General features: G+C 38.7%; 1 protein-coding gene across 4 annotated transcripts in view; it reads right to left on the bottom strand.

Annotated features, from left to right (window-relative positions):
• Positions 1 to 4,047: 4,047 nt before the first annotated feature.
• Positions 4,048 to 14,539, bottom strand: part of LOC131458298 (protein turtle homolog B-like) — a 93,049-nt gene continuing 82,557 nt past the window's right edge. For 3 of the 4 annotated variants that reach the window (XM_058627279.1, XM_058627281.1, XM_058627280.1), the window contains exons 19-20: positions 10,150 to 10,277; positions 4,048 to 9,441 (exon numbers count right to left, since the gene is read on the bottom strand). In XM_058627279.1, the coding sequence (XP_058483262.1) occupies positions 9,227 to 9,441; positions 10,150 to 10,277 (343 nt within the window). In that variant the 3' untranslated portion in view covers positions 4,048 to 9,226. Of the gene's footprint in view, positions 9,442 to 10,149; positions 10,278 to 14,264; positions 14,311 to 14,539 lie in introns of those variants that run through there. The other variant, XM_058627282.1, reaches the window with a different exon arrangement.

The raw sequence follows: 14,539 nt of genomic DNA, 5'->3' as shown, positions 1-14,539 counted from the left end.
GGCTGTAAGAGGTTGAGTGTTTGCGGCAGACATTTTGTACCTAATTTAAAAAAAGCAACTTTATTATTAATATTCAGACGCTTTCTCTGGTTTTTGAACATAGTAACTCCTCAGGCCCCTTAAGAAAGCGTTCATTCACTTTGACTGGCGTGATGTAATGTCATGTGTTGATGATCTGCATTCTGGTTCCATTGCTCCATTTTGGTTGCAGTGCAGAGATCAGCCAATCAAATCACGTCTATAGATGCAAAGTGGGTCCCTTCCTGACACCAGACCTCAAAATGGGGAAGAAGGATTATTTTGGCAGGTAACCTGGGCACAAACCAGGGAAACCAAGCTTGGAGAGAGGTTGTGAGAGGCAGTTGGTGAACCCAGTATGTGCTAATCTAATAGAAGATTTATTTCCCCGTGTTCCTTCCTTCTAAGCATCTGCAAAACATAAACCATAGCAACTTTGGCCATGGCAGACATCGAATATAGCACCAATTGTCAGGCATGCCCACTGTCAAAGGTTAAGGTGAAGCATACGTGTGAATGAAGGTGAGTGTAAGGCCCAGTCCCAGAGTCCAACCTCTGAGAATTACACGTCTATGGTAAGTCTGTAAAATTGTTAAGTGGAATTTTGAGCACCTGAGGGCCAATTAATGCATTGTCTTTTTATAATAATCCCTCAGAAATAAACAATTTTAAGTCCCAAACTCAATTAAATTGCAGATCTGTTGAAATTATCTTCATATCAGGATAACAATCCATACATAAAGCAGTGTCCTTGTCGGTTGGGGCTTAAGCGTTCAGAGGGGCATTTTGGGATTGGGCCGAAGACTTCATCTCATTCCCTACAATACAAGGGTACCTGCAAGGGGGAGTTAGTATGTTTACTCGACCCCGGAGAAAGCCTCTGATGAATACCACATCAAAATTCAAAGTGAATATATCCCATTACTCAGCACCAAAAACAACGTGTGGATAGTATTTGCAACCACCAATACATTAGACTTTGAAGCACTGTGAAAGTCAACTTAAAATGGATAAGAAAAAAAAAATACGGTGTAAACTCAAGAAAATCATCAACACATGTAGTTGAAATTGATGTCCCGTCCAAATTTCCTTGCTTTTAAAATCTGCCACTCAATATGTAAGTCTTATCTGATCTGTGTGTTCCCTGAAACACCCACAGTCAAAAGAAAACCACCTGCAGCACATGAGGTGACTTACTGGTCAAAACAGCAACCCACGGTACAGTACATGATTGTGTAGCTACATTTTTGTCTGAAGCAAGGAAATCGTGAACTTAAATTTAAAAAAACACAAAAAAACAAAGCACCACACATGTTATTAAATAGCACCAGTTGTCAGAATGTTTATGACGTGTTTTTTTGGCAATGTACAGCACGGAATTGAACGTCGCCATTGTCAAGCAGCCGCCGCGATGCTCGACCTCCACTGTGAACGGAAATCCGTAAAAACCGAACCGGAAAAATCAAACATTTGAGTCCCACCCTCATGTCGGTTCACGCCCTCTGTCACACGCATACTGCACACGCCCCTTAAACATTTATGTCTGCACAGCTATATATATATGTATATATATATATACATATGTTTATGTATATATATATATATACATATGTATATTTCTGTGCTCTGCTGTAGTACAGATTGCAAGGGAGCACCATAGTAGGGGGAGAAAAAAAAGACTCACTCTTTCACACCCAACACATATAGAAAAACGATGAGCGCAGAAGCCAGCCCAAACTATATCCAAACACGTCTCCTAAAGTACAAATGACCAGTGTTATAAGATGACGGCCCACATACGCACATAATAATCCGAGAATTACTACATTTTTTTTTCTTCTTTTTTTTTTTTCTTGCCATTCACACCAAATGGAGGTTGCTATTCAAACTAAAACTTTGCTGTATCCTTCTCTGAGAGTCTGTGTGAAATAAGACAAGTGAGATTATACTACAGTACGGTACAGTGGCAGCCATTTTGGGGCTCACCGTTCCTCTTTTTGTTTTGTACACGGCTGAAAACCTCGCGCGGACGTTAATAGTTCTCTACTTTGTTTTTGTTAGACTCTGCAGTGCTACTGTATAAAGCAACAAATGAATATAAAAATAATAGAATATAGACTTATACATTCTTCAAAACAAGTATATATATATGTATATATACATATATATATATGGTCTTTCTCTATATTTATTATTTCTTAAACTAATTTCTAGCATTTAGATTTCCATTATGAACACATACAGTTATACACGTCGGTCTGTTTACGCCATGTTATAAATTGTCACTGAAGCAGACCGACCCTACGCTACTCATTTCCCACTCAATCTTCAATATAGATAATATGCCTCATATTTTTTTTCCCTACAAAAAATAAATATATATATATATATATATATATATATATATGTGTGTATATATATATATATAGATATGACAAGGTATGCTTATTTGAGATATTATTTACACCGTGTAAGTAATGTTTTTTACTTTTCAATCTTATACGCAGCGCCTCTTTCCACACTCAGACAGAGTTCATACATGTTGATGTATCAATAATGGCAATTTTAAACGAGTTTAGTTTAGATTAAAGATGAATCTTTCAGCAGGACGTCCCCCTTCAGCTCTGGCTTCTGTTTTTGCTGCCGTTCAGGCTGAGATACGCCTGCGGGGATGTGTGATGGAAATGAATGTTCCTGTGAATGAAGCTGCCCCGAAGGAGTCTTTAAAAATTTGACAGATTAAAATATTATTGTGCAAATAATTCATGGGCATCCACTCAAAGTGAAAAAGGAAGGTTAATGTAAAACATTTTTACTGGCCTGTGAGAGAGGCATGAGATATTATCCTAACCAAACATTAGGATAATAATGTGAGCAGTATGTCAGTGCAAAAACATTCAAATATATATTTACACAAAGAGAAATTATTTCTTTAATATGATTGAACTAATCTGGGCTGAAATGATTAGTATTTTTTTCTTTTTAAGGAGACAAAAAAATGTGGTAAAGGAGATGATATGAGAGGTTGTGGGTTAGGTGTTAGCACCAGATATTCTCCACTTTGTAGGATCATAAAAAAGGTCTGTTATGTTCAAAATGTCAACAGCAGCGTGACGATAAGTGTCAAAATAAGCGAATCCCGCGTGGAATGACGCCAAAGTCTGAGTGGAGTTGTTCTCAGCTCAAGAGCCAAGTGTGATACAGTACTGAGATTTGTTCATGGTCATTTAATGAATGAATGAAGTCAAATGTGAGACGACTGGGGTTAATACGTGTTAGGATTTTACTCTGCACGTGCAAATCCAATGCGCTGTTATTCCGATTGCGATAATGAATTCACTGTGACTCTGAGCTGAATCCATCACGTTCTTAAGCTACATCTGTGGAACTGAACTAAGAGTAAGACATAGCGTTAACATTGGCATGTTTCCTTTTGTAAGGTACGTTCAAACAACATGTAATTAATTATAATCCATAGACATCATAAAAGAAATGATGTCTATCCTCCAGGAGGAGTTCAGTGGTGGTTCCATGCCATTGCACCGCTGGAATAACTCTTATTTTAATTGCCAATTTCACTTTTTTGTTGTCAGTTGAACGTCCTTTGACATGTGAGTACCACTTTACAGTACAGCTGCTCTTTTTCAGGGAATTTTTAAAAGGTTTATAATTAAACTATTATTCATAAATTCAAAGATGTCACATTCATAGTTACTAATTTTGTTTTAATGGCAAAAAGGGGGGCCTTATTGTGTAAACCAGGTGTTGCAAACATAGGGCCGGAGGGTCTAAAATCTAATCATAATGTGAAATAGGACATTTTTCATTTCCAAATACCCTAAAATTTAGGCATAACATTGTTGAAATTGCACTTATTTGTCTCAAGAAATTTCAGGTCGTTGTATTTAGAGGTTATTATGCTATTATTTTACCAGTCCGGCCCAATTGAGCTCTAATTGAGCTGCATGTGGCCCCTGAACTAAAATGAGTTTGACATTAAAGGTGTAAACAAACAACCATTGACTAACGTTGAGTTTCTACACTGGTTTATTACTGGTTAAGAAAACACTGTGGTGTCTACCTCCCCAATTGTTGAGATACTGTATTTCTCTCCTGCGGTAATAATGTGGAAGGCTCCTGGCAACAAGTAAATAATAGGGCCAAAGCCTTAATGAACGAATTAGTTAATTTGTTATGTTAAACTTCTGCTGATGGTTGTTAAATATTTGTAAAAATCTGATGCTTTGCAGTGCAGATACATGTGGGCTCACTATTTGGCAAGTGACAAATCCCTATTGCCTATTACCTTTTTTTTTCTTCGAGGAAATAACGTAATTAATGAACCATTTATAAACCATTTATAAATACCTTGCAAGGGCGATGATATTGTTAAGTGGTACAGACTTTTCAAATGAGAAAATGTACTTTTCTTTATACATTTTTTGTTGTTCTCTGGTCTGGTTTGATATTGAAGCATTCAAGTGTTCATACCATGCAAATAGCGGCTTTCAATATTGACTATGTACAGTATGTACATAGACACGTTTTTTTTCCTGTGGCACATTTAGAGGCGTACAGTACTTTGTTCGCTGATCCCTCCACCTCACACTGTCCTCACTTCATAGCTGGCGTTGATGAAATGACGGCACGGCGGGAAACAAAGCGTCTACTTTGTCTGTCTTATGACATTGAATTTTCAAGCACTCTCTAAGTGTCGTGATGTTTTCATCATTCTCTTTTTAAGCGTCAACCAATACAAAGTAAAAAAAGTGAAAGAAAAATTCATACGCAAACACATTACAGTGCCTTAGTTCAGTTAGTTTGAGGGTCGGATGCTGAACACAGTCACAGCAGCATTTACATAAAAATAATATCCATACTGAATTCTGCATGCATATTATTATCCAATTATAATAAAAATATGCACTTTCCTATTTTACAATATATAAGATTTATTTTTGTATATATCTATATCTACAGATTTAAATAAAGAATCTTTTATATTATTATTATGATATTATTCATTATAGTTTTGGTATATTTTTATTTTAAACGTGGGGTAATTACAAATATTAAACAATATGTTGAGTGTAAAACTGGCAAAGTGCAACGTTGTGTTTTTGCAGGTACAATGTATGTTATGTTATGTTATGTTATGTTAATAACTGCTTCCCTAACAAAAATATGATTGTATTTGTGCATACTGGGGCAATGTGTTGATACGGTATATACAGTACATTAGGAGCTGTGATTTGGAATACAATTTTTGAACTTTAATTTCATATTTTTATTTCCTAATGGTGGAGAACTGTGCTGAGTGAGTGCACTGCCTCTTCAGTGTAATGTAACCTCTGGCATGTCGAGTGAGAATGTAATAAACCAACATTCGAGCCCATTGCCTTCAATAGAAGGAGCCACAATGACACAAAGATCTGGCGGTTTGCTATGAAACATTCAATTAACCAAAGGAAATCCTCTTATGCAATCTTTGTACATAAATACCTTTTAAAATACATTTGACTTATGAATTATAGTGCCTGTTGTATACCATAATAAAGGCATTTATATACAAAGAAGAAGAGCTCCCCTTTTCCTCTTCCAGGGTGATTTTGAAAACAAGTACAGATTCTTTTACAGAGGATGAGCTTTGATTTATACTGTATATTAAAATAAAATCTAGGGGGAATTTGTAATAATTTCAAGAAAGAAGAATCACTCATCACTTTTCACTTCACTTCATTGTTTGCTTAGCACCTTGGGCTGCGAGGAGAGCCTCTGTTTGACACCACTTCTAAAGCACCGATGATGATTAATGGCGGCTTCGCCGACACTCCCCGCTCTCCACTCTTCACAAAGTGGAAGTGCTTTACAAAAATAATGTTGGTTTTACATGGTTGTTGCACCTCAGTCCCTGTCTCGGGACAAACTGAGTCACCGCGGCAGTGACACATACGCACGATCGCTGATTCCTCGTTTTCATTCCCACAGAAATTATTCATGCCGACTTTTGTAATCTTTGGAAGTAGAGATACCGTGGCTTCACTTATGCTACCAATGTTAACATTCTCCCCCCCCCCTTTTTTTTAATAAATAAATTGTATTTCAAAGGTTTATAATCACAATAAGCGCATTAGAATGACACTGACGCAACTTGCTCTGACCTCACCGCCACATCGTAAATAAAGGCACTAGTGTCTTTACTAAACTGGTTGTTTGTTTTGACACTGATGCACCTGTGTAGATGCATTAGTGTCACTGGAAACGCCTGCAAGCCACATCACTCTTTCCAAATACTTTATAGTATATTGGTACATTTATATATAGTATCTTAGTATAGTGTATATAGTAAATTTCTCTCAAGGATTTATGATTCTCTGTTTCTATATAGATTTAGATTTGTATATATCTATAAATAAAAAAGCACATCTCTTCACTTGTCCTGCACTTTCAAACTAATTCAAAAATATGGAGTAGCGAGGTCAGGTGAAAGTATTAAAGCAAAGTGTAGGCAGGATGTGTCTGTCGTTATTGATTCAACAATTCCATGAAATACTTTCAGCGTAGATTTGAGTGATTCGGGAGAGAACTCTGCACCTTCTTGAGGCTCTCTTTTCACTTGCGGCACATGCCCCTCGGTCGCAATTCAAGCACTGGTAAATACTGCCTACACTGCAAAGCAACCTAAAAGTCAGACAATAAAAGCAATTCATTTTCTCCGCCTTAGCAGAACGTTTGCCTTTCCATGCTCACAACAGAGAAACATATCCCAAAATGTTGACAAGCTGGGGATGAGACTCAACAATCCAATATTTTTTTTTTCTTGAGATCCTGCCTACTGCGGCTTTAAGCAGCCACATTTAGTCTCTTGCAAATTCCAGTTTCACAAAGACTACGTTGGAGTTGCAGCTCTGTCAAAATCACGGATAAAATCAAATAAGTACACAAAAGGAAATCCATAAATACATAAAATCTGTACATCATCGGGTGCAATACAACTCTAACACACTTCAGCAGAGTACGACTGACGCTGCTTTTTTTTGTGGTATTGGGTAACTTAACATCTATAAATGAATTTGAGAACTTTTGTAACAGAATTGGGGAAAAAAACAGCCAACAGCGAAAAGGTTGAGGTGTTTAAAAAAACATGCTCCCATTCACAGCACGTGTAATGTGTGACTTAGTCGGGTTTCTGATGGTATGGCACTTCCATGACAAATAAAAATGAGTTATTTTTAGATCATAAGCATTCCACGGGAAAACTCTCCATATAAAGCGAAACAAATACGCAACAAAACCTTTGGGCCGTGCCTTCAGTGCCACATAATGTACTCTCAGCATTTCTATTTTGAATGAAACAAAGGCTATGAGTAGAACATGGCAAATTGTGCACAAACACACAAACAAAAAAAAGTGTAAATGAAAATAAAAATTAGACACAAGTGAAGCAGGCAAACAACCAGAAGCTCCATTAAGGCCAAACCATTGTTTTTTTCTTTTTTTTATACTCTCTAATATGTTCAAAAATACTATTATATACTATGGCACAAAATCCTATCCTCCAATAAGTACGTTGTTGTGTTTTTTTGTTAGTTTTTTTTCATTCCTTTCACTGGATTGTTTTTGGCATGAATATAGTTGTGAATAGGATTCGGAGCCCTCTAATGACCTACAGACTACAGGAGGAGGTGTAGAGGAACAAACGCGATCTATTAAAATGGACAAGATTTTGCTCCAGTGCAAACTGCTCTAACACAGAAGAAGCTAAAGACACAGCTGAAGTGCAAATGAAGCTATTAAAATAACGTTACATTGATACGATGGGTTTCTCCGTGTCCCTTAGCCTTATAATGTAACTGAAACTTTAAAAAAAATAAATAGCACTTTACACTGTTTTGTGGAATGCAAATGGAACCCCAATATGCGACTCATGAGTTGGTTTTCTTCACTTTTGTGGCAAAAAAATATAAGATAAATAATCTAAGTGTGGGCACGTCTAACAAATTAGTAGAAGCATATATAAAGTGAAAAAAAACAAAAAACCCTAAGGACTATATAGAGATGAAAGAAGCTATAGTTTGTTCTGCTGGCTGATCCTGGTGGTTGTGTGGTCTCGTGTCCTGTGCTCTGAGGTATACTTGGTAGGAAGTGAGAACACCCATACTTGTGTGAGGCGAGTTTCTCGGGCAGATAAGAAATGTTGCTGGCGGAGGTGGAGGTGGAGGCGGAGGGGGGGAGGGGGTTGGGGATCCTGGTGGAAGGTGCTGTAAACGGAGACCTTGTCAGGGATTGGGCTCAGCGCATGTAACGAGGATGACCCGAGTCTGGAGAAATGATATCCAATTTAAAAACAGTTAACACTTGAGGTTTAAATAAAAAATAGAGTTGGTGATCGAGTATGGACTCTTTTTTTGAATTATTCCTTTGCACTGGAGTAAAACTTTGAAAATGGTGGCAGCTATTATTTTTGATGTGAACTGTTAGTAGTCCTTTTTTATCTAAAGGGGAAATGAGACTCAATTTGAGCACACAGCACAGAACAGTTTTGTGCCTTTGGGCATTCTAGAGAGTGAAAATAATCTCCACCCTTCAGAGAGAGAGCCTCAGAATCAGAACTTTAATCTGGGATAATCCATCATTAAAGCTGGGGTAGGCAGGATATGTGTCGGCATTCTGTCAATCAAGTGATCTGAGACAGCACCTATGACTGGAGACTTTGACCAATCACAGGACTTTGGATTAATGGTGGCTGTTTCAAGCAATCCCATAAACATTAGAGAGACAATTAACGCAATAAAAATGTCAATATGGGTTTTCAGAGATCTATCAAGCATGAACCATGGCCGTTCTATGGGAGGGGCTAAGAACAGAGAGACTCCATCCCGGAACGTTTTCATTTGATGACCCCAAGATTCTCGTGATTCTGCGTACTTCAGCTTTTATCTGCACTCCAAATACAGTTGGATTACATCCCAGATTACTCAGTGAGCCGCCTACTAACTACAGATTGAATTGACCAAGGGCAAAGTCAGAATATACTGAATGCTGAAATTGAGTGATATTCCCCCTTCAAAGAGGACACACAACGTCCGATATTGTTGTTTCTTTTGTTTTTATCTTCCCAAATGGTATCGAGTGATCGTTCGCTAGTGCTACTTTTGAAATTGGGGGGGGCAATATTGCGAGGTTGTGACTTTGTCCTCAAGGACGTTCAGAGAAGAGTGGCATGGTCAAGGTCTATGCTGTCCATGCTTGCCAGAATAGCCTTCTGGTCCTCCCGAGGTGGGCGGCGGTACAACAGAGCAGAAAAGCGAGTGTATGGATCGTGGAGGATGGGCCGTTTCCTCTTCTTGCGGAGGTAGAGCGCTTCTTCGGGCTGGAGTACCTGAGAGGTGTAGGCCTGCTGGGTCTGAGAGGTGGAGACACCTGGAGGAGGGGAGAGGAACGACAGGTCATTGCTACCAGAACTCACGGAGGCGTTTACAGGAGATTCAACACAACAACACCATCTACTTATAATTGTAACACCGGCCCACATCTCTACAACACATTTACAAAATGTGTTTTTTTTCTGCAGAGACAAACATCACGATTTTCTAAATGTCCTCCACTTAATCTGTTTCCATTGCACTTCTTCACATTTGCCTTTTATCAACACACCAACTTTTCCGCCTGCACGGATCAAAAGTGCTTGCAAAGATGATGGAAACTCACCTAAGTGTAAGGCTCAGTTTAAAGTCAGGTTCCTGAATGGGTCATCCCACGTACAGTACTTTAAATTTATGAGAGATGGAAACACACATTCACATTCATGGGGACGTGTCACATGACACCACCACTGTAACAGCATAAAAGTAAAAAAAAGGAAGGAAAAATGTGAATAAAATTTAAGGAATTGAAGGAATTTTTGTGGCATTTTCCAGTGGAGAAACTATATTATTGCATGAGTAAATTTCTGTAGTATAATACTCAGTATAGTGCAGTTTACTATGTTACTAGATACAGACCAGCAGCACAAACACACATGGCTGTTGCCAGTGATTTTAGCTGCCATTTACACGTTATGTTAAAAAAACAAAAACAAAATAACATTTTGTCTGTGGCATATATGATCAAAGAGAACAGGTTTCACACCTGCTTTCTTTCTGGTCTTGGAGTTATTGTTGTTTATTGTCATCTTCTTGGTCTTTCTAATACGTTGGTACCTCAGTGCATCGATCCTCTCAGACCCCGAAAGGGCACTCAGCGCACCTCGACGTTTTCTGGATGAAGAAGAGAGAGAGGGGCAAACAGGTAACTCCAGGCCAAAGACAGTCAGCCGTGCTGTGCTGCTGCACTACGGAGTGCAAAAAACAACCAGAAACCTGCACATCTCAGAACGGCGCCGCTCGTGTTAAGCCACGGGTACGGCACATTCTCAAAGGATCAACAAGAGACACCAAAGGAGAAGGAACAATGGGACTAGAGTTCTACTATGGACATAACCTTTTACATCGCCTAGATATACCAACATTCAGGTCATAATTGTCTTTTTTAAAAATGAACCCTTTAACACCGAGCATATCACAGACCACACGTTTGCGCAAGCGCACTTTGCATTACAGTAATTACGCAACTATTTGTGCTATCGGAAAAATTCCAAGTCACAGGTCTTATTAAATTTCACTCGTGCTGTTGCAGGACGTTGGCGAATCAGCGTATTTGTCACGAGAGAGGAGAGATTTTAATAGTTTCTATTTCTTTGGCATGCTTTTGGACATTGAGACAAAAACTCAACAAATTTAAAACAAATTTTCATTGTTTTATACTGTTCAAATTTCAAATTTAACACGCAAAGTTAGTGTTCGTGTACAACAACAGTGTTTTTTGTAAATAAAACCTTTTGTTTTCCTTCATTTTAAATTAATACACTGTAAAAAATTGCCAGATATTGAAAAATAAATCACCCTTTTATGGTTAAAATAAGCAAAAAAGAGTCAGACATTTTGAGGCTTAGGTGTTGAAGGGTTAAAACAAAAAAATCCAGAGGGGTCGATACAATTGTATAAATTATAGATTATATACAATATCTAAGGTGTTTTTTTGCCCAAATTGAACCAAACAATTTTAGTTATATGATTCATAAAACCCTTTATCTATGTCATGGTGATAGATGAGGACAGTGTGTTGAGTTTGAAAGAAGGAACAACATTCAAAAAGACTTGCACTGTTGGTTTCAGAGGAAAGTTGTGCAAAAACAATGCAAACAGTTATCTTCAACAAAATGTAGGTAAGCCTTCTCAATCATTGACATATTTTGACGTTTGCATATATTTTTTTTTCCTCAAATCAACACTCTGAAAATAACAGCTGCAAATGTTTCTTTGGTGTGGAGAGTATAGTCCTCAGCTGCTTGTGATTGCATCTAAAGACCTCCCTCCCAATCACGGAGGTTCTTATGAATCGGCAGCCCACAGATTTCTGCCACAAAAACACACTCGCTTCTCTCAAAGCACAGAAAACAATTAGCATTACAGAGAGGCCATCATCCCACCGTGGCTGCAGAGAGAAACCGAAGTTCATTAGTAGAGGGGAAGAATCACAGCTGAGCAACAAAGCATCATCAATGTGTATTCATAGACATGGATACTGTCTACAATGGGCTTCACCATGCTGACAGGGGGAGAGATGGCGGGAGGGGAAAATGACTACTCGGGAACAGTCACATAATGAAAAATAAGCCAAAGAAAAGCGAAGCACTAGGACAACAAATGTAACAAGAATTTATCCATATAATTGTTTCTCTTTTTTTTTCTTTTCTTTTCTTTTTTTTTGAAACGGAAGAGCAATATTTAGCGATGGCATGCATGGCACTTTGCACATGGAACACGACTTTAAAGGGGAATACATTCAAAGCACTTCATTGGGCAGTTTACTCAAAGATAAGGGGTTCTCACCCCCAAACCCCATCCCTGCCCCCGTGTCCCCCACCTGCAAGCTCTTGACAAAACACTGTATTTGTTACTGAGGATAAAAAAAAAAGAAGTATATACACTTCTTTGGCAGGACACTTGCTTTATATGGTTAGAACTGTTCTGCAGTCCAAACTTGCAAGTGCAAATGTTTATTTCAAGATGGCTTTATTCTTACTACAGATGCTTTATAACAAGGGATTAAGGCCATGTGTCCACCAGGAAATTTGAGGTTCTTTGGGCTAAACAGATACTTGGAAGCGCTAATCATGACTCTTGCATTTGCTTGTCAGCTATTTGGAACCTGTAAGAAATTTGGTGCATGTCTGGTAAAAGCTGAGATGTAAATATAATATATATTTTTTTAAATGGGTTTGCTGAAACCGTTGCTAACACATGCTAAGCTTTCGTCAATGCCAGGAGCATGCAACAGCATTTTAGCTGAACTTAAATGCAAAAAAAATAAGAAAAATAACAAAGAGCTGTGAATGATGGCTCCCAGTGGACACACAGCTTAGGGTAACGCCAATTGTACAAAAATATTTCTTGGAGATTTAGAGTCCAAAATATTTTCAGTTGGTGTCATATTGCTGTACATTAAGCATCTGTGAGTGGCAGAGTGTGTCACGCTTGAGGAGAATGCTAAGTGCAAAGTCGTCATCAGAAACTACTCGTCTATGTGGAAGAGACTAAGAAATATAGATGCCGCACTTTGTTTGCAATCTGCCAGGAACAATAGTGACACAGAAGAATTAAGTTGTGATTTTTTTATAACATGAAAAACCAAACATTACGGTGATTTAACTTAAGTGATGTGACTACGTCTGGCCACCTAAAGGAACAGTAAGAGTAAGTCCTATTGAGATTAGAATCTCTTTCTCAAGTGAGATCTAGACCTAGCATGTTTTTGGACAGTGGGCAGAAGCCGAGCTACCCACAAAGTACCCAAGCGCACATAGCGAGAACATGCTAACTCCACACAGAAAGGCCACATACAGGTGACAAGGTGTGGGTATCAATTTTTGTTTTAGTCTCACAACAAAATAATTACCTTCTTACTGTGAGGCAACAATGCTAACACTCATGCCACCGTGACCAGGCAGTGGTGAAAGAGCAGGTAAGACTGCTGCTGCTAGTTACATCTTCAGACTAAGAGAGAGCATGAAGTCGGTTGTACTTGGAGTAGCTAATAATGAGAGTGAGCTGCACCCTGAACTTCAGAAGATGACGTTGGACGGGTCTAGGACTGAACAGCATTTGATTACGTCCAGAGGAAAATGGAAGAATCCTAGAGATAGCTTACTTAATCAATTTGTGGACAGTTCTAAAGTCTGACTGTCAGACCTTGACCAATAGGCCAGCGAGTTGGCCTCGCCATGAAAATAGTAATTAAGTCATTAATCACTGATATTTAGATGAATGAGGAGGAAGAAGGATCACTATTTCACGGTAGCAGTTTGGAGCATATTTGAGTTGGTAGTGGTAAGCCATAGAAAAAAGTGGTACTTTTGGCAATTGTGTTGTGTGAGTGTGATGGAAGGGGGGACACACTTAGTGAATGGCAGCCATAATCGCCTCACTGGGCATTGAGTTAATTGTTCTGTCACAGGATGGCAAGGCAGAGAGCCTCATTAGGGTAAATAGAGACGTTTGTTAGAAGCCTTCAGCTGAGGTTTGAGGACACAATCTGAAGTGTCGGCAGATCTGAACTTAGTGCGGCCTACTTATGATCTGATCACTCAGGATGGATGTTGATAGCAAGTCTGAAAGGGATTGAAGGTGTTTGTGCTTAGAGACATATCTGAGTTTCATAGCATTCAGCTAGACAATGGAGCAATTTGGCCTTAAACAATTGTTTTTGCACCAGTACTATCCTGAAATAGATAATATACCAGGAGTGACCTTTGAATTTATATCTAAACTGGATGTACCGTTATCTGTGGTGAGGTTTTACTGTTCATGGATTTAAAGGTTGCATGTGAATATGGTCAGTTAGCAAACCACTCAAGCATGAAAACATGTTGGTGATACATCTCTGACCAAATCTACTAACTAACAGATGGCATATGCATATCCGTCAGAATGCATAATGTACTAAAGACTGCAGAACTTAAAAAATGCATATAGCCACTTTGAGAAAAGGAAAAAAGGAAAGAACTGAAATGAACTACTTGTCGATTGAAGGAAGGAACAAATCAAACAAAGACTCGAGGTCTTGTATTCCCCTTTAAAGGACGAGGTGATCAAAAAAGTCCCACCTGCTAACCCCCCCCTTTCAGACATGGATCCAACCCTTACCTATTGCGGTGTAGAGGACCTGGTCACAACAACGCTGCCCAGATAGCTGAGATCAATCAAAAACAAAGCAGGTAAGACTCCAGGAGCCATCAAGAACCACCATACTGCCCCTAATTTTAAAATGATGGAAACATTGCAGTACATGACAAGCGGACAGGCCCTGTGACACACTTTGCCCAACAACCTTTCCTTGGTAGTCAGACCTGGGGGGGGTCCTGGGGACTATTAAAGGTGTTGAGGGGTTGGGAAGGGGAAGTAGGTTAGGGAGAAATCTG

The sequence above is a fragment of the Solea solea genome, chromosome 4 (genome assembly GCF_958295425.1).
Source record: "Solea solea chromosome 4, fSolSol10.1, whole genome shotgun sequence".
Taxonomy (NCBI): domain Eukaryota; kingdom Metazoa; phylum Chordata; class Actinopteri; order Pleuronectiformes; family Soleidae; genus Solea; species Solea solea.
Note: the sequence above shows the minus strand (reverse complement) of the source record. Positions and strands in the feature narration are given on the sequence as shown.